The sequence below is a fragment of the Salvelinus namaycush genome, chromosome 2 (assembly GCF_016432855.1).
Source record: "Salvelinus namaycush isolate Seneca chromosome 2, SaNama_1.0, whole genome shotgun sequence".
NCBI classification, from domain to species: domain Eukaryota; kingdom Metazoa; phylum Chordata; class Actinopteri; order Salmoniformes; family Salmonidae; genus Salvelinus; species Salvelinus namaycush.
In genome coordinates this window covers 27,229,225-27,250,420 of record NC_052308.1, presented here as the reverse complement: position 1 = coordinate 27,250,420, position 21,196 = coordinate 27,229,225, and the positions used below count along the sequence as shown (strand labels likewise).

General features: G+C 43.1%; 1 protein-coding gene across 1 annotated transcript; it reads right to left on the bottom strand.

Annotated features, from left to right (window-relative positions):
- Positions 1–16,057: 16,057 nt before the first annotated feature.
- Positions 16,058–17,730, bottom strand: tnni1c (troponin I, skeletal, slow c). Its single transcript, XM_038969532.1, has 5 exons — positions 17,629–17,730; positions 17,317–17,448; positions 16,649–16,738; positions 16,309–16,491; positions 16,058–16,156 (listed from the first exon to the last, which is right to left on the bottom strand). Exons 1-5 carry the CDS (start codon positions 17,728–17,730, stop codon positions 16,058–16,060), a joined length of 606 nt encoding a protein of 201 aa, XP_038825460.1.
- Positions 17,731–21,196: the final 3,466 nt, after the last annotated feature.

The window sequence follows — 21,196 nt, the reverse complement described above, 5'->3', positions numbered from 1 at the left end:
TCTGTATGGTTTGTTCCCCCTTCGCCGTAAGAAAAAAATTAACTTTAAATTCAACGTGGGTGACTTGGTGCGTATATCTAAGTTGAGGGGTGTTTTCGACAAAAAGTATGAGCAAGGTTACAGCGATGAGTTGTTTACCATTACAGAATGTCTGCCACGCATACCCCCGGTCTACAAGTTAAAAGATTATGACGGGGAGCTTATAGAGGGATCTTTTTATGAGAAGGAATTACAGAAGGTCCAGTTGGGTAAAGACAAAGTCTTTCACGTGGAGGAGATTCTAGATCAGAAGAGAGAAAAGGGTAAAAAATGGTTGCTGGTCCGCTGGAAAAACTGGCCCCAAAAGTTCAACAGTTGGGTATTGGAGCACGATATGTTTGAGGCAACTGGGGTTAACTTAAACCCTAATGCATGATAACTAGCTCATCATTCTCGTGTACACAGGAGTGCATCATGGAACACAGCGGCTTCTACCTGACTCTCCCCAGTAATGCGTCTGCACATATATATCATAATAATCAGAGTTCGAATTATACAACCAATTTTCCAAAGCCTATAGAGTTATCAGAGGCTTGGGAAGTAGGTCTCAGCGAGATTACATATCCCCATAGTTGGTATAATATCAAAGATAAGGACCGTGATTTTTATTGCAAAAAGTTATCGGAACCTGCAAAACTTATTAAGCTTAAAAAAGGTTTCTATAGAACCGTCGACAGGATCGTCTCAGAGTTGAATGAACACCTAACCCTGAACAGGATGGAAATATTCCTATTCTACAACCCTATCCATAAAAGGATCCAAATCTCAGGGCCTGCTAACGGGGGTATAAAGACCAGCGGTAATTTAGCCTACATGTTGGGGATGGGTCCCAATAAATGGACGTATGTGAACGATAAATTATTCCCATTCCCTGCGGATATACATGCAGGATTTTACAACATATTTGTGTATACCGACATCATAACCTATCAAAGGGTCGGAGACACATGTGTGCCCCTCCTGAGAACAGTTCATATAGACGGAAAGGATGGGGACATCGTCACTGTCAATTATGACAAGCCGCACTACGTACATGTCAGCAAGAAATATATTGAAAACATTCTGGTTGAGCTTAAAACGGATCAGAACGAAAACATTGAATTTACTTATGGTAAAACGATTGTAAAACTCCACTTTAGACCCACCAAAACCTCTCTACATATATAATATTTGTATTATATTTATAAACATAATAGAAATAAAAGGGTTATGGAGCACCATCAGCTCGACCCTAACCGTTATGTTTCATACTATGTGGATCAAGTTGGTAATGGACTACCAGGATATCATGGAGCACCGACAATGTACGGTGCGGGGATAGGGGGTATATTTCGTAACCTCTTTAGGATGGTTTTACCGTTTATGAAGAGAGGCTTCAGCATAGCCAAACCACATTTAAAATCAGCGGCTAAAAATATAGTAAGTGAGGTTGTAGCCAATGCTATGACCCGAAGGGCGTCACCAGATGTGGAGCATCAAGAAGGCTCGGGGCTTATGATATTATCTCGAAGGCCAAAAAAGAGACCCCCAGGTTTAAGACGCAGGCCGGCACCTAAAAAGCGGAGGTTAACTGTTAAAAGAACCTCAGTAAGTCAAAGACGGGGTAAAGGGAGGAGGTCTGGACCAAAAACGTCAAAAAGAATGCTAGGAAGTATTTTCTAAAAGAATAATTGACATGGCTCTTTTACACCGAATGTCCTCTGAAGCTATAAAGACAGAACTCGATCTTTTCACGGCACCGTTAACGCAGCATTCAATAGACAGGTCCAGTTATGTGGAGATAGCCCCCCTCTCGGCTATTACCGATAACGGGCCTATCGAATTTTTCATACCAGGCCACGGTGACAACTATCTGGACCTCAACAACACCTTGGTGCATTTACGTCTAAAAGTGACCAAAAGAGATGGCACAAATTTTGCAGGCGATGCCAAAGTGAGTCTCATTAATTACCCCTTGGCCACCATCTTCTCCCAAGTGGACGTGACTTTGGGTGAACGCCTAATCAGTCAAAGCAGCGCCACATACCCTTATAGAGCCATCATGGAGTGTTTGCTAAACTACTCCGAAGACACTCTCAAAACACAATTTAGCGCCGGGTTGTTTAGCAAGGATACTGCAGGAGCCGCTATGGAATCGACAGACCCTTCCACCGGTGCAAACAAAGGACTGGCGGCACGCGCTCGCTACTGCGCCGAATCTCGAGAGTTTCATTTGCTAGGCCCTATACACTCTGACATTTTCTTTCAAGAACGGTTACTCTTAAATTCGGTTGATTTAAGATTAAAATTAACCAGGGCCAAGGATGAGTTTTGCCTGATGTCTCCCCAAGACGGGGATTTTAGTTTGAAAGTGTTGGGGGCCACCCTTTTTATTAAAAAGGTGTCTGTATCTCCGGCAGTACGTCTGGGTCACTCCCATGCTTTGATGAAAGGAAATGCCCTTTACCCTCTCCAAAGAATTACCATGAAAACCTTTAGCATACCTGTGGGCAGTAGAATCTGCAGTCAAGAAAACCTATTTCTAGGCCCTTTACCTAGATATGTGGTTATAGGTCTGGTTGATCACGCCTCTAATACGGGCAGTTTAGATAAAAAAAACTTTAATTTTCAACACTTCAATGCAGAGTATGTAGCTCTCTGTCAGGACGGACGTCAGGTCCCTGCTAAGGCTTTCCAACCACAATTTAATAACAACATATCTGTGCGAGAATTTTACAATCTATTCCTGGCTACAGGGCGACATCTCAAAGATCTCTCTTTGCCTATTGACAGAAATGATTTTGCAGAGGGTTACACGTTGTATGCTTTCAATTTATCCCCTGATGATGACACCTCAGGAAATCTGTCTGTGTTGTCCCAAGGTAACCTCAGGCTGGAAATGTGTTTCCGTACACCTTTAGCCTGCACAGTTAGCATGATTGTTTATGCATGCTCTGATTCAATCTTGGAAGTGAATGCCCGAAGACAGGTCTTAGTGGATTATTATTAAGGACCTTTGAGCAAAGACATGAATACCCAAGAGTTGGAAGGGCTCATGAGCCGCTTGATTGGAAAACAATTTTGTGGAGTGTTGGCTTGTGATGAATTACCTATTGAGATATGGCCTGAGAGGCCTGCAATGTTTATTGTCAATACCCATCCTAAACACATGCCTGGTGAACATTGGCTAGCTATGACATTAGAACAGGAAGGTGGAAGAAAAATCTCAACTTTTTTTGATTCCTATGGCTTTCCCCCCGGTTTTTCACATTTCCCTAAATCTATTAAAGATTTTTTGACCCTAAACGGTTCAAAGATCTACTACAGCATCAAACAAGTGCAAGATAACCTTTCCACTACATGCGGTCACCACTGTGTATTTTACCTGTGCCAAAGAGCCCGGGGAGTTTCTTTTGACGATGTTATGTCTCTTTATAAGGATGATTTAAGAAGTAATGATAACCTTGTATCTTGTTTTGTTAGAAAATATCAAAAGTGTTCAAATGTGTGTCCTTTAAGAACGCGTAATCAAGGCGTATGCTCACGTCATATGTTTCAAGAATGCCACAAATGTTAAATTGCTTATTTTTCAAATAAAAAATTTATTGAATTTAATCATAGTCATTCAAAAGTCATTTTCAAAAGGTTAACCACCCCGAGAGATCGGGATTAGGAAAAGGTCCTGAGACGTTCATGGGAGTAAATGAGTTATCATCATCCCTTTCATAGGGGGCGGGGTTGTTGGGACATCTTTAGGGGTGCTGTAGCTCGTTGAAGGTTTTTGTTTTAAAGCTTGAATCTGTTGACAAAGCTTATAGTTGGGTACACCCGAGAGGGGAATGTTGAGGATTGCCAGGGCCTTAAGAAACTGACGCCAGCCGGGAGGCCTTCGGTCATCAGCAACCTTGTGGGCAGCCGTGGTACTTTTAAGCAAGTCCAGCATATGTGAACCCCTGACAACAGAGCCCTGAAGGATAACTCTCCAGAGTCGTTCCAAGCAGCTATCCCCTTTGAGTCTTTTATCTTGTTCATAATGTATTTAACATTCTTCCTGTTACGTAAAGGCACATGTGTCAGTAGGTCATGCATAACTTTATCTTCAAAGGGCATTTGAGCTTCACCAGACATATGATCTTCACTAGGTAAGATCGCCGGTACAGGCCTTACAGGGGCTTGGCTATCGCTAGGTTCAACATCTTTTAAAGGGTCCGGTAGGGAAAGTGTTAAATGGTTAGTCTCTCTCTCCCCTTGCTTTACCAGAGTCAAATACCTTTGCATTAGGTTTGTGTATTTTTGAATCTTATCATAGGGGTTCAATCCTTTTCGGTTCAAAACATCCTTCATGGCCGTATCCAAATCATTTTCCGCTGTTTGTCGGATATCTTAAGGACCCTGCATTTGTTTTTTAAGTCTATCCAACTCTTGTTGAGGCACCAAGTACATTTTATTGGCCATCACACCGCGTGGTCAACCCCCACGTCGGGCCGCAATAAGGCTGGTGATGAAGGGTACGGCTATACTGAGTAAAGGCAGAAGAAAACCCCCAGACTGTTGTATACTATGTCTTTTCTTTTGAAGACTGGCCCTTTTATTGGCAAAGAGTTTGATCGCGGTCTTTTGTCTCTTTAATTTTTTCAATTGGTTCAGGGTGAGTGGAATGCGTCCTTTGAGAAGATTCAAAGCAATCTCACATAGGGCTAATATGAGATCTGAAGAACAGCGACCCAAGATGGCCTTCCGTTCTTTAGCTGTAGACCCAACTAGCCTTCTCAAGAGGGGCAGGTTTCTTTTTAAACGCAGAGACATAGCGTTTACTTTTTAGGAAGGTATGCAGCAGGCCACTCCCACGGAAACAGACCTGTACGTAGCCTAAGGTGTTCTGGAGTATTTGCTTTTAAATTGTACTTGTACAATTGTACAGTTGTACTCATACACTGTCTCAACCCCGTCAATCTGTGTGTATCCATCTACATGGTAAGGCCCAAACGCCTTCTCACCCCTATTCAAAGCATGTTGGATAAAAATATCTTTATCCTGGGCCAAGTACTCCAACCATTGAATGGAACCACTAGAGTAGGCCTTGAATTGGCGTCGGTAGTTGTCTGGCGATGGGATAGCTATAGATGCTGGAGTTAGATAGTGTGTACGATAGGTTTTCATGCACGCGGATGCAATAGTTGTACAGCTCCAGGGGTCAATGCCCGCATCTTTGATTACCTCTTCTCTGAATCTGAGGCATCCTTCACGTAGTATAACCACGTCATTGTCACAGTATGATTCCATCTCTTTATGAAAATCAAAAGTGCCATGTCTTACTGTCTCGTACCACGTCATGAATTTCTCACGCTCTTTGGGAGACATTTGATCACACCCGTACATTTCGGGGGATGGATAAGATCCTATATAATGTAGATTCTCCTCAGATGTGAAGAAGTGGGGGAAATAGCCTTTGACAGAGTTTTCAAAACCCAAGGCCTCTGGCATTTGAGCCAATCTCATGGGTAAGAAGCTTAAGCTGTCAATGTATCTCTGTTTGAAGGCGGGGTCAACAAAACATAATATTTTACTCCCTTGAGCTATGACACTGGGCGCAACGCCTTGCTGTATCAAAGGGTTCAGAAGCAGATAGGAGTCATAGGCTCGCGCATTGTGAGCTATAAACGTGAAGTTTCTGTACTGGGCCTTTCTAAAATGTTTTAGAAAGAGCCGGGCACAATTGGGCCCCTCGGCCGACCACTTTTCACCGGTGAAAGTCATGGTAGATACAAAAATAGGCAAGTGAACCCCTGATTGCTGATTTGTCTCAAAATCATAAAAAACATATTTCTCTGTATGTTCATCTTCAGCCAAGGGCTGAATGTAACACTCATGTGGTACTTCTTGAACCACTTCTGCGTCTCTGCTTTTCAAAGGCCCTTTACAGATGGGGCAAGTGTAGAATTCCACAAACATGTGGTTTAGGGCTAGTCTATTTTAAGGTTGTAATTGCAATGACATTTTGGACATTTCTTGTTAATGTCACAACTGCTTACAGATTTACAGGCCTTAGGGGTGCCATGTTTCAGTTTTGTGTTTTTCGTAACAGTAAGCCGAGCGACATGTGCGGTGACAATCCTCACAGGGTGTCAAGTTTAGCGGTTGCATAGGGCAATGTTTATCCAGACATACTGAACAATTGTAACGACACGAGTGCCCACCCAGGCGTGTGTAGCCGGTATGACAGGCTGGACAGACATATGGGGCGCCTAAAAAAGCTGTGATGTTAGTTACGGCATAGTAATGCTCATTTTGCACATAAAAGTACATAGTCTTAGGATGTGGCTCTTGTATATTTTGGAACTTTCAAGAGAGCGTCATTAGCCCTACTGTGGTACAAAACCACAATCTTGATATTCAGAAAGTTTTCAAATTGGACTATGTCCTGAGAAAGCCACAGCATCCTGTATACCGAGACCCACAGCAGTTTGTAGCTCTTGAGCTTTCTGTAACGCTGCTAGATCATGTACATCCTGGGCTGAGTAAGTGGGCCAAACCTATGGCAAAGCATAGCTTATTACCAGGATTGGGAACGATTATGAGGTAGGCCCGTTTATTGCTTATGATTTCTGACTGCATTAGGCTATCGAGCTTCCTTCTCTGACCACCGCCACCTTGGGGTTGACGTATTAATTGCACTACAAGTTCGAGGGTCCTATCTGCTAGCATGTTTAAATTTGACTGAACAAGGCGTTCTAGCAGGTTAACAAATTGTTCAAGATCTGCTTCACCATTCTGTAAAATAAGCGATACATTGCTATGTAGACTGTCTCCACAAATTTCCAACTGTAAGAGATCCCTTGGTTCGCTATAATCTCTAACCCTATCTAACAGTTCATTCAAAGTGTCCATAAGCATTACGTAAAACACAGCATATTCCAGAATTCTGACCCCCCATGCGAAATTGAAAAACTGTCGAACCTCAATATTGTTGAATTTATTTCGGTACAAAACATGTACACTGCGATCAAGACCATCCCCCTCCAGATTTGCTAGACAATTGTCCAACTGTTCAAATACATCGTATTGGGTTTCAGACTCTTCGGATCTGGGTGTTAAAGGCTGGCTTAGAAGTGTATGTGGTTCAGAATTAAACCTAGGGCTCTCGTTCTGTACACTGCGATCAAGACCTTCCCCCTCCAGATTTGCTAGACATTTGTCCAAGCTGTTCAAAAACATCGTATTGGGTTTCAGACTCTTCGGATCTGGGTGTTAAAGGCTGGCTTAGAAGTGTATGTGGTTCAGAATTAAACCTCGGGCTCTCGTTCATCTGGGTAATTAGAGATATGATTGTTTCGGGTATCTGTGATAACCTGTTTTCATCGGAAGGCCCTGACTCATTCATACGAGTAATAATTTCTATGAGTTCGGCGGGAATCTGGGATAATAGGTTTTCATCTATAGTCATTATGTCAATTATCCCCGAATCATTCATATGGTTAATTATATCTTGGAGCTCTGTAGGGATCTGGGCTAAGAGCTTTTCAATTGTCTCGCTTAGGTCTATAGGTGGCGCCATTTGTCTAATTAAGGATGTGTGTTCTTGTGTTTACATATGTGTTTTTTAACGGCGGTATTTGCTTGTTTTAACCCTACTGTTTTTTAACATACGGGGAAGCTCGCTACGCCAGAATGACACATCCTGACTGTATTGATGCTCTAGTAGAATACACATCCGTCGTTGAAGTAAAGCCTTTCGTGATCTTAAACCCTGAGTAAAAGCCTTGAAAAACCTTGCTTGGTCTATTTCAGAATCGGCTGTTGCCCCCCCAGAATTGGCCGATTCAAGAAGGTTGGCCACTTCACAGAACATCAAATCGTCTACCTCAGAAATGTCATTTAAAACTTTGAAATCATCAGGTTTCGATGTTCTCTTGACTGGGGTCTTTGGCGCCTCCTCGGGGTCTAGATGTGTAAGCTTCTTCGATGTCTTTATAAGCCGGGAGGAGTCTGAAATAAAAATAATACTATACAAAAATAGGTTATTAACCCTAAAATATGTTAGATAAAAATGTCAAATACATTTCAGATATAAGCCTATATATTAACAATACATTAATTAAATACCTCAGGCTTTTTTGACGAGGGCTGTTCTGAAGAAGCTCTGAAAACGCTGGAACATGTCTTTGGGCAACCCGAATTACAGCATCTGCCTGGTCTGTAGCTGGTGAGCCTGAAAAAAAAACAGCATTAGGCCCTGTTTTAACATATTCCGGCATAAAAAAATATATATAAATAATAAAATAATAATATATATAAATAATAATAATATATAATTGATTCATACCTTGTCCTTGGAACGCGGTCTCGTGAATACCGGCCAAGTAGAATTGTTCGGGTGAAGCGGAACTGTGGATCTGGGCACTGATTGTCCGTTGGTGTTTAGAAATATGGTTCGATACGTAGGACGTTCCCGGGGGATTTGACCTGCCTTTTAAAGTCTCTGTTCTCGATGTGTTTAATAAAACATCAGGGGTGAAGGGTAGAATTGCATCAGAGGCCTCTGCTCCGCGGAAACCATTCAGATTCCATATGGAGTCAGTTATCCTTCTAGGCTGAATGTCCGCTGTAAACACATAAAAATAGCTTTTAATATAAGATGCCCACACTTTTAGTTTTTTAAGGTATAAATATGGTTATGTATGGAATTCTTGGACTCACGTCTACAATAATGGGACGGCGTTGGGATGCAGGCAATTTGTTCCTGAGACCCTATGGACGGTTCGAGCTCTATTATACCTCGGAGTATCTGCGTGAATGCTTCAGAATCTATAAAACATTCGACAATATTAAAGCTCTAATCCCTTTATATAATATTGACATGTTATACGTTAAGAATACAGGCCCTAATGCATGTTTAATATTGCTATAACATACATAATGTTCAAACAATTCCACACAACAGACAAATCTGCTATAAATATATGTATATTTCAAGAACTCACCTTCAGAAAGATCCATTAGGAGGTTTTCCAAGATGCTATTTTAACGGGTCAGTCCGATAACGATTCTTGGGGTTTCTGTAGGGTCTGTTTGCATCTGAACTAAAACGAGGCTAACAGGGTAGCGGTTGTCAATAGAGTTTGTCCCCCCACTAACTAGAGAAAGTACGGTATGATTTCACATAGCATCGGGTTGACGTTTTTTTAGGACTAGACCCCAGCTATATTTAACTCCTAAGTTATTTGGTTCAAACAAAGGGATTGGTGTGGCTAAACCTTATTACACCCTAGGATATTCTACAAACTAACCGGGAAATAGACAACCTATGTACGTTTCAAGCCCTGGGGTTGGGAGTTCTAGACAACGAGGGACTGATTGACTTTTTAAACCCCTACAGCCTCTGTTTTAGACCCTAAAACATAAATTATGTTTTGACATGTTGTTAATGATTCGTAAGTGGCCGTAAGACAAAGACTAGAGAGAGAGAGAGCCTTGAGCGCTGACGCATGGTTTTTTTGAACACACACCCCGCCCCGTTTTCTTTGTTTTGAAACACACATACACTCCAGCACCCGCACGCACACACACGCTCGCACATGGCTTTTTCCGAAAGTTTTTTTTCCTCAGGGACAGACTGAGCTAAGAGTGAACAAACTAGCGAGTTCAGGACATGGTGAGATTCTGCTTTTAAAACCATTTATTTCATTCAAAATATTTAGTACATACATTTTATAACCGTTCACAATTAAGGTCTTTTACGATGCCTTTCTTACAGATCCAGAGGTCTGGTTAGCCCTGACCATTATCCGTTTCCAAGTCACCATCTAAATGCCGGGATCTCTTGCAAGGTTCATCAAAACTGCGTAAGTTTTCACTCCAGGGGTAGATCCTACGTCGGGCCTTTTGGTCGTGACTATGTCTCAAGGACAGCCTAGGCCAGCGCTTTAACTGTTCGCGATTTTGGAAGAGACTGTCCAGCTTATTCATAAGTGTTATGAAAATCGGATAATCCAACCATTTAAAACTAAACACAGGAATAAAAAAGTTTACATCTTTGCATGCTCTGGAAGATACAGGAGAATTGACAGACTTTGTAGCATTACCAGCATCATAAACTTCACAGGCTAAAATTGTCACTTTGTTGTCAGGGCTATAGTCCATTGAAGCGATTCTTAGAGCCTTCAGATCCCTGCCCCCGAAGACCTGTTCTTCCAACGCATAGCCGGGCACATGTGTACCACTCAGAGCCTGTTCAATTTTACAGAGCGCCAGCCTGATCTTTAGCCATTCTCTCATCCCCAGAGCAGGAGAAAAACTCCCAGGTTTTGCCTGATAAAGGGGTTTGGGTCCACTGTCTGTGAATATCTTTACCGTAGAATCCTCCGGGTGGAATATGTAAGAAATATGGCCATCACTCGTACCCAAAAATCCTTTAAAACATTCTGGAGCTTCACACAGAACTTCTTCAAGGCTTTGGTCACTGGGTTCATGACAAGCCGAGCATAACATCCCGAAAATTGGCATAGGTGGCATTTTTGTTTAATATTCAGGGGGTTATCATGTACAGTCTTAAACAGGGATTGTTCAGGGGCTTTATAAGGCTGTTGCAAAGCCCCTGACATTCGTGTTTCCTAGACAACAACCCCAGAGGGCTATAAGCTATAAAATAGGCCTTACTCTTTGAAATGTTCAGCACACACACCCCCACCCACCCCGGTCCCCAACAGGACACATGACATCAAACAGCATGACAAATTCAAAAACAGCATAAAACTCTTTTACCATAAAACTCTTCTAAGCCATGAGAAACAGGAGCACCATTCATAGGGTCATAAACCACGCCCCCCCTCAAACCAACAGGGGGGTCAGGACAGGAAACCCAGACAGGAAACCCTGGGCTTGCACACGTCAGCAGGACATAGGGTCATCAATCATTATTTTGACAGCAGGACTTAGGGTCATCAATCAATATTTTGACGCGTGACATCTACTTTAATCTCTCTTATATATATATATATATATATATATATATATATATATATATATATATATATATATATTTATACTTAAATTCACACAGGAGAAATACTCCAGATATAACAGACTGACCCTAGCTCCCCGACACACACTACTGCAGCATAAATACTGGAGGCTGAGACGGGAGGGGTCGGGAGACACTGTGGCCCCGTCCGACGATACCCCCGGACAGGGCAAAACAGGCAGGATATAACCCCACACACTTTACCAAAGCACAGCCCCCACACCACTAGAGGGATATCTTCATCCACCAACTTACCATCCTGAGACAAGGCCGAGTATAGCCCACAAGGATCTCCGCCACGGCACAACCCAAGGAGGGGCACCAACCCGGACAGGAAGATCACGACAGTGACTCAACCCACTCAAGTGACGCACCCCTCCTAGGGACAGCATGGAAGAGCACCAGTAAGCCAGTGACTCAACCCTGTAATAGGGTTGGAGCCAGAGAATCCCAGTGGAGAGAGGGGAACCGGCCAGGCAGAGACAGCAAGGGCGGTTTGTTGCTCCAGTGCCTTTCCGTTTACCTTCACACTCCTGGGCCAGACTACACTCAATCATAGGACCTACTGAAGAGATGAGTCTTCAATAAAGACTTAAAGGTTGAGACCGAGTCTGCGTCTCTCACATGGGTAGGCAGACCATTCCATAAAAATTGAGCTCTATAGGAGAAAGCCCTGCCTCCAGCTGTTTGCTTAGAAATTCTAGGGACAATTAGGAGGCCTGCGTCTTGTGACCGTAGCGTACGTGTGGGTATGTACGGCAGGACCAAATCAGAAAGATAGGTAGGAGCAAGCCCATGTAATGCTTTGTAGGTTAGCAGTAAAACCTTGAAATCAGCCCTTGCCTTAACAGGAAGCCAGTGTAGGGAGGCTAGCACTGGAGTAATATGATAAAAAATGTTGGGTCCTAACTGAAGTTAATTTAGCGCTTTATCCAGGTAGCCAGAAAGTAGAGCATTGAAGTCGTCTAATCTAGAAGTGACAAAAGCATGGATATTTCTGCATCATTTTTGGACAGAAAGTTTCTGAATTTTGCAATGTTACGTAGATGGAAAAAGCTGTCCTTGAAACAGCCTTGATATGTTCGTCAAAAGAGAGATCAGGGTCCAGAGTAACACTGAGGTCTTTCAGTTTTATTTGAGACGACTGTACAACCATCAAGATTAATTGTCAGATTCAACAGAAGATCTCTTTCTTTCTTGGGACCTAGAACAAGCATCTCTGTTTTGTCCGAGTTTAAAAGTAAAACATTTGCAGCCATCGACTTCCTTATGTCTGAAACACAGGCTTCCAGGGAGGGCAATGTTGGGGCTTCACCATGTTTCATCAAAATGTACAGCTGTGTGTCATCTGCATAGCAGTGAAAGTTAACATTATGTTTCCAAATGACACCACCAAGAGGTAAAATATATAGTGAAAACAATAGTGGTCCTAAAACAGAGCCTTGAGGAACACCGACATTTACACTTGATTTGTCAGAGGACAAACCACCCACAGAGACAAACTGATATCTTTCCAAAAGATAAGATCTAAACCAGGCCAGAACTTGTCCGTGTAGACCAATTTGGGTTTCCGATCTTTCCAAAAGAATGTGGTGATCGATGGTATCAAAAGCAGCACTAAGGTCTAGGAGCACGAGGACAGATTAAGAGCCTCGGTCTGACACCATTAAAAGGCAATTTACCACCTTCACAAGTGCAGTCTCAGTGCTATGATGGGGTCTAAAACCAGACTGAAGCGTTTCGTATACATTGTTTGTCTTCAGGAAGGCAGTGAATTGCTGCGCAACAGTTTTTTCTAATTTGTTTTTAAAGGAATTTTTAAAAATATTTTCTGTGTCAAGGTTTGGCTTTTTCAAGAGAGGCTTTATTACTGCCACTTTTAGTGAGTTTGGTACACATCCGGTGGATAAAGAGCCGTTTATTATGTTCAATATAGGAGGGCCAAGCAAAGGAAGCAGCTCTTTCAGTAGTTTAGTTGGAATAGGGTCAATTATGCAGCTTGTAGGTTTAGAGGCCATGATTATTTTCATCAGTGTGTCAAGAAATATAGTACTAAAACACTTGAGTGTCTCCCTTGATCCTAGGTCCTGGTAGAGTTGTGCAGACTCAGGGCAACCGAGTTTTGGAGGAATACGCAGATGTAAAGAGGAGTCCGTAATTTGCTTCTAATGATCATGATCTTTTCCTCAAAGAAGTTCATGAATTTATCACTGCTGAAGTGAAAGCCATCCTCTCTTGGGGAATGCTGCTTTTTAGTTAGCTTTGCGACAGTATCAAAAATACATTTTGGATTGTTCTTATTTTCCTCAATTTAGTTGGAAAAATAGGATGATCGAGCAGCAGTGAGGGCTCTTCGATACTGCACGGTACCGTCTTTCCAAGCTAGTCGGAAGACTTCCAGTTTTGTGTAGCGCCATTTCCGTTCCAATTTTGTGGAAGCTTGCTTCAGAGCTCGGGTATTTTCTGTATACCAGGGAGCTAGTTTCTTATGACAAATGTTTTTTGTTTTTAGGGGTGCGACTGCATCTAGGGTATTGTGCAAGGTTAAAATGAGTTCCTCAGGTGGTTAACTGATTTTTGTACTCTGATGTCCTTGGGTAGGCGGAGGGAATCTGGAAGGGCATCTAGGAATCTTTGGGTTGTCTGAGAATTTATAGCATGACTTTTGATGATCCTTGGTTGGGGTCTGAGCAGATTATTTGTTGCAATTGCATATGTGTTTTTTCATAGTTTTGATGTCTTCACTATTATTCTACAAAGTAGAATGAGCAGGTGTGTCCAAATGTTTTACTGGTACTGCATATTAATAGAAGTCTGGTAAAGCTGAGGATCTCCGGGACAGCTATGAACTTCATGCTCTGTGATCTGATTTCAGGCCTGCCAAACCTGCAGGTGTTGGACCTCTCTAACCAGGTCCTACAGACTGCAGGGTTTTGGCATTTTGAGTGTGAAAACAACCCTATATTCCCAGGACTCAAAGAACTCATCCTGAGAAAAAACAGGTTTAGGAAACTCCATGCTATCGCCAACCACACCCATCAGATTTAGTGTCTTGAGTTACTGGACTTGAGCCCCAACAGAATTGAGTTAAAGGAGAATTCTTATTGGCCCTCTCATCTCAAAGACCTGTCTTCGAGTGAAAACCATTTAGGTAAAGAAGTCTTAACTTATCACAGACAGGGATAGAGCCTCATTCACAATGTATTCCTGCTTCTGACAAACCTGAGCGGTCTCTCTCTTAGTTCAAACAAAATCAAGAGACTGCCTCGAAACCTTTACTTACCATCCTTGGAAGAGCTACACCTGGACCACATCAACTCCTTCCACCAAGGATCATTTATAGGACCCTTTTACCTGCGACTGAGTTGTACTGGTTTATGACCAGTTTTGACAAAACGTCAGCAGGTGTTTTTATCTGCCAAACTAGATGGAACAGCACTGTGACTCCTGCAGCAGCAGACCTACCAGGAGTGGCTGGCGGAGGAGCAGAAGCGCAGGGTGTTCTGGTCCAGCCTGAGGGCCATGCTGCATCCTGCAGACAGGAACATGGAGATGCACAGGGTGGCTGGAGAAGTTGCTGACCTGTGCCTCTTACACACAGGCTCAGAGAGACACTGACTGACCCAACTGATTAATATTTTCTACAATGTTAGCTAGCTATTTGTATTGCTGTGCCAATGCATAAACTCTTTATTGTGAAATATTGCTGATATTGAACAAGTAAACAGTGTAAAACTACACTGACTGTGACAATATGCAGTCAGTCAGAGCAGCTGAATGGGTCTACTTTAGTTTTAGCAATAAATAAAGAGTTTACAGTTTGATGTTCCTAATTTTTTTATCCAACGTGATGTTATAATACGTTTGTTTGTGGTTTGGTCGCACAAAATTGCAAAAAAAACTATTCTGAGTGAGCAAGTATTGTTTTTAAAATCTGTACATATACAGACAACGAGCGAGTGAGCCGACACACACACCTGTGTTCCACCTCTGCTGGCCTCTGTTTTTGCATGCCTGAGGTGTTTCTGATTCTCAACCTTCACCTGTCATTCCGAGGTCATTCAGTGATGTTATACTGAGGTCGCCTGTGATGTGTCTGAGGCATTTGTCAGAGTGGAATGAATTCTTGGAAGGAACAGAGGCTAAGTATATCCTGGGTCAGAGGTTAACACTGTGCCTCTGCCTTTACACTGTCAGGATGTCTGAAGACAAGGTCATCCCATTCCACACACACTGAAATATGCTGTCAGCTGCCTGCATGGTGGTATGCAGAGTACATTCATCACTGTCAAATTTATATTGAAATTGTCAATTCATAAAATAGAAAATTAAGCATCTAATTGTTTTGTTGACTCATAAGACGCCACAAGTGTAACCGTGTAACTCTACTATGTTCATAATACAGTATACACATTATGTACAGTAGTCTATAATAGTGGTACTACAGCATGTTGTGCAACTGGCTGTCAAACATTCATACATACAACCTTCGGTTTTTGAATTACAGTGATTTTTAATATGTTTTTGTGGTTATGTCATTTCATTTGGCTATGTTACTACAGGCAAGTCAGTATGTGTAGGCTAAGTCAACACAATTACTATTTACAAGTTTCTGACTTTTTACAAATAACATTGGGCAGTTTAGTATATTCACATTCCTTAAACTTAACTTGATAAAAAAAAGATACTACTTGAGAAAACATTGGTTAGACTAAATACAGTAGTGATTTGATAGATAGGCACTTTTGTAGCTACGCTATAACCTGCGGCAGGCAACATGAGCTCTACAGCAGTAATACCTTTGACATAGAGACTCAGAAGTGTGAAGTGTGGTGTCTAAAAGCCCTGTTTTAGGACCTGAGTTGTGCACCTTTAGTTTAGTTCAGTCATGGACATGGGTTTTCCCAGTCCCTCCCACTATCTCCACTCTCTCTCCTCTATTCTCTCTCCTACATTTTTTTTTTACCTCTCAGTGTCATGGAAGTCTGTGTCCCCACCCCCATGTGGTGAGGAACCACCTTATTGGCCCCCGCCAGCATCGAACATCTTCTTCCTGCCCTCCATGCCAGACATGGCCTCCACGTTCTTCCTCCAGTCTCCCACTTCCAGGTTGCCCTCCTGCCGGGGGCAAACAAGACCACATCAGACTAGAAATAACTGCATCAAACCAGTCCTAGCTGGCCAGAATCAATTCATCCCAGATCCCAGTTTTGCTGTCTGTATTCTATGTCTGCATATCTGTCTGTCTGTCTAGTTTCATATTTGCTCACCTTCTCCTGTTTGATGTCCTCTTTCTTGACAGACTTGAGGTTGGATCGGAGGTCCATGTGTTCTTTGTGTTTGGTGCCCAGCAGTGCTCTCATCATCTCTTCTGCTGATACTCTGACCTTCCTCAGAGCTGGCTTCTTAAACTTACCCCCCATGTCCATCACCTTCAGCTTCAACTCGTGGATCTGCAGTGGAGGGAGGGATCAGATGTTTGCTATTTGTTCTACATGGTCCCTGACATTAAACTAATAAAATGATCATCAATTAGATGATGGATGATTGATGTTTGTTTAAATAGGTGTGAATGTGTGTAGTACTGTAGGTGGTTACGTGGTTTCATACGTCTTTGCCGTTCTTGTAGACTTTGGCCTCACAGTCGTAGCGCTCCTCATCCACTTGGTCAATCCTGGTATGGAGCTGCTTACACAGTTTCTACAACACATACACACAGTATACATGCAGCCCTTATTTTGTACTTTTATTTTATTTTGTACTTTTACCCTTTTTTTCTCCCCAATTTCATGATATCCAATTGGTAGTTACAGTCTTGTCCCATCGCTGCAACTCCACTAGGGACTCGGGAGACGCGCAGGTCAAGAGCCATGCGACCTCTGATAAACGACCCTGCCAAGCCGCACTGCTTCTTGACACACTGCTCGCTTAACCCGGAAGCCAGCGGCACCAGCTGGCGACCAAAGTCAGCTTGCAGGCATCCGGCCCGCCACAAAGAGTTGGTAGAGCGTGATGGGACAAGGAAGTCCCGTCCGGCCAAACCCTCCCCTAACCCGGACGACACTGAGCCGATTGTGCGCCACCTCATGGGTCTCCCAGTCACGGCCAGCTATGACACATCCTAGGATCAAACCCGGGTCTGTAGTGACGCCTTAAGCACTGCGATGCAGTGCCTTAGGCCGCTGCGCCACTCGGGAGGTAGCCCTTATTTCTAATGGTAAAGTACCTCTTTAGTTCTTCATGCTCCTCCCAGATTTGCTGTACTGTCTGTCACTCACCTGCAGCTCCTCCAAGGACAGGCCAGACACCTGCAGGGGCGGGAGCTGCTCCCCCAGGTAGCGAACCTTCTCCTCCTCTCTGGCTTGTTTCTCTGCCTCCAGCTCCTCCAATGCACGTGACAATAGGAGGATCTGGTGGGGGTAGATGAACAGAGGGAGAGGTGGTGTGTGTGTCTGTTACTCTGTATCAGCTGTTTTGAGCAGCTTGACGGTGTGGAGGAGATGGTGCTTTTGTGTGTGTGTTTGTGTGCACGCGTATGTGTGTGCATGTGTTTGCGTCCATGCTTGCTACCTTCAGTGACCTTTTGTTACCTTCAGTGACACCTTGCGGGAGGATGAGATCTTGGACTTGGGCTGAAAATATAACAAATAAATTATATTTAAATAAGTGTTTAATAATTGGGGGTGTGACATTCTGTTCCAAGGTCCTAGATTTGGGCCACATCTGTGTAAAGCCAGTGTGGAAGTTTGCTTGTTTCAAAACAGTTGGAATATGTGGTATTGCTCCTTAAATAGATCTGCCTTTTTGGTTCCAGGTATAACTTTTTTTGGTTCAAGGTAGAACTCTTTTGGGTTCCATGTAGAACCCTCTGTGGAAAGGGTTCTACATGGAACCCAAAGGGGTTCTACCTGGAACCAAAAGGGTTGTACCTGGAACCAAAAGGGTTGTACCTGGATCCAAAAGGGGTTCTTCAAAGGGTTCTCCTATAGGGAAAGCCAAAGAACCCTTTCTGGTTCGAAATAGCACCTTTTTTTCTAAGACTGTAATACTGTATATACAACCCTAACCCACAAATCCCTACCCCACAAATCCCTACCCCAATAATCCCTACCCCACACAGACTTACCCCACACAGATTTACCCCACATGGGCCTACCTCACAAGTCCCTACCCCATGCATTTTTACCACACACAGCCCTACCCCTCAAAAGCCTACCCCACACAACCCTACCCCACACATTCCTACAGTCCTACCCAGTGCTCGAGGTGGACTGAAATAGGTGCCAGTATTCAATTTGGGTGCCGGTACTCTTTATATTTAGGTTCCGGTACGCATTATATTTGAGAGCAATGGCCCTACCCCACACATTCCTACAGCCATACCCCACTCAGGTCTATCCCAGAGCCATAAACATAGAAAGATTGGCGATGGCGGTTTCAACCAAAAAGCACATGAAGACACATTTACACAACATTACATAATTCAGCAGCAGCCATTTTGCTTCTTCCTGAGCAATAGTGGCCCAGCAGTTCACATATTAATTTATTAAGTTAACTACACAAAGCTAGCTAACTGAACTGCAAAAATTATGATGCAAATACTTGTTAAACTGGATTAATAGAATGTTCAGAGGCAGCAACATGGCGTCCACCTCTAAAATTAGCCAAAGTCTCTATGACTGGCGTGCGGTACCCCACTCAGTCCTACCCACACCTGTCATACCTTTCCCTGAAAATAAAACAAGAGAGGTAAAACAAGAGAGGAGAGTTAACATTGATATTGATAACACCTGTAGATGTGTTGGGAGCACTTTGTGTGTTGTGTTGGTAGCAGAGTTCCAGACACATTTCCATTGTAACAGATGGACAATTATTACATTAGATCTACCTTGGTGTGTTCGACCTTCGGAGCCATTGGCATGGGGGCATTCTGAGGACACACACACAGTCAGTACACATACATATCAAAACATTTCATTTTGATTTACTTCAAAAGAGTTAAAAGAAAAACTTACATCACTGCAATGGCCATTTAGAGTTTAAGGAGGGAGAGAGAGAAAGCCACCCATACAGACAGATACACACACAGACAGACAGACATATGAATGCATGGACTTCACTCACTTCTGAACAAAACATTAATTTCAATATGACAAATGAGCTATTTAGGAGTAAATAAACACTGTCTATGTAACAACATTCTAAAAAGTAGTACTTACTCATCAGCCATTGTTGAACCTTTGAGAGAGAGAGAGAGCAGTCTGTTTAGTATCAGAGACATAGAGTCAGAGAGACATCCCTGAAAAACTACAGTTGAGGCATAAACCCCTCATGGTATGAGTATGATAAATTAACATTAACTAGCTATCAATCAGTGCAATACATTACCAAATCAATAATAAGACAGTTTGATAATAATCACTAAATCCTCTACTGATGTTCCCTTACCTGTTTTGCACTGTTAGGTGCTCTCTTTATTGAAAGCTTTTGGACTGAAGGCTTTTATGCAAGCATGTAGGCATCGGCTGGTATATATAGTACACACACACACACACACACACACACACACACACACACACACACACACACACCAGACAACGGTATTGGCTGCCTGTGTGAAGCATGCCATCCCTCCTGTGACCCAGTGACACTGCTGTAAATCTATCAGTCCATCATGCGGGATCAACTGGAAATCTCGGACTGTTAACTCATGTTACAGATTCCCACAGCCTGACAAGATTATCACCCAAACAGTACACAAGACACAGCTCTATCATTGTATTCAGTGAAGTTACTGTAATGATCTGGTGTGATCGAGCTGTGCTGTTTGAGTGAGTGTATGTGTGTGAGAGAGAGAGAGACACTCTTAAGAGGTACACTCTTAAAAAAAAGGTTCCAAAAGGGTTTTTTGCCTAGGAGAACCCTTTTTTGGTTCCACATAGAACCCTCTGTGGAAAGGGTCCTAAATTTTTTTATTTAACTAGGCAAGTCAGTTTAGAACAAATTCTTAGGCCATCATTGTAAATATCAGGAAACAGATTTTTACCTTGTCAGCCAGGGGATTTGATCCAGCAACCTTTCAGTTACTGGCCCAACACTCTAACCACTAGGCTACCTCCCGCCCTACATGGAACCCAAAAGGGTTCTACCTGGAACCAAAAAGGGTTCTTCAAAGGGTTATCCTATGAGGACAGCTGAAGAACATTTTGAGGTTCTCGATAGCACCTTTTTTTCGTGAATATTGGAAGAATTTCAATTGCATACTCCTCGCGTCCTCTCTCTTCTCTACTCGTCTCCATCTCAAAACCCATTGGATGAGAAAGCCAGAGGTCCCTTCCCTCTAACTTTCTCCTCCAATGGGTTTTGAGAAGGAGGCGAGGAGAGAGGACGCAAGGAGAGTGCAATTGAGATTCTCCCATAGTCTACTGTAAGAGCCTGGGGTATGTTATGTTAAGTCAACAGCAGATGTTCCACTGTGTTCTATTTATTCAGTAACCTTTCTGCTGCTATCTCTGTCTTCAACACAATGCTGCGGCCCGTTCTTCCATCTGTCTCCCACCCAGCCGCTGCCTCACCATAGATCATTCACAGGTGACAGACTCACCACAGCCCTGTGCTATACCCAGCCTCAGTGCTCTCATAACCCTGTACACTAACCTAACCAAACCTTCTCTCATAGCACTGTATCCCAGCCCAAACTAACCCAGTTACAGCCCAGCCCCAACTCCCAAGCTCCAGCCCCATCCTCAGCCCCAGTCAAGCCAGCTTGTCTTGCATGTGTCTGTGCCCAGAAATCGTAATTAATGACTACTCTGACACCACCATAATGTGGCCTCCCCATTCATTTATGCTTTTTCTGGCATCCACAGTGTTTACTGTTTAGAGTCACAAATAAAGACGTTCTCCACGAAGGGCATGCAATGGCAGTCGGGTCTGCAACAGAAGGGCCAGTTGAAGCAGAGGGGTGTTAACCCCTACACCATTAGGTGGTACCACTCATTCCTGACTAGCCAGACTCAGCAGGTTAGCGTTAATGCAACCCTCTCTGAGTCTAGAGACATTAGCACTGGGGCCCCACAGGGTTGTGTGAGGTCTCCCATCTTATTCACACTGTACACAAATGAATGAACCAGCAGTCATCCTGATAATTACATTGTA

Bases quoted from the DNA above. Each gene is read 5' to 3' on its own strand.
- tnni1c (XM_038969532.1), bottom strand. From the start codon at position 17,730: ATGTCACACCCCCAATTATTAAACACTTATTTAAATATAATTTATTTG. The intron at 17,449-17,628 runs GTAACAAAAGGT...TACCCCCACCAG, and splicing joins CCCGCAAGGTGTCACTGAAG to ATCCTCCTATTGTCACGTGC. The intron at 16,157-16,308 runs GTGAGCAAATAT...TGCCCCCGGCAG, and splicing joins AGGACATCAAACAGGAGAAG to GAGGGCAACCTGGAAGTGGG.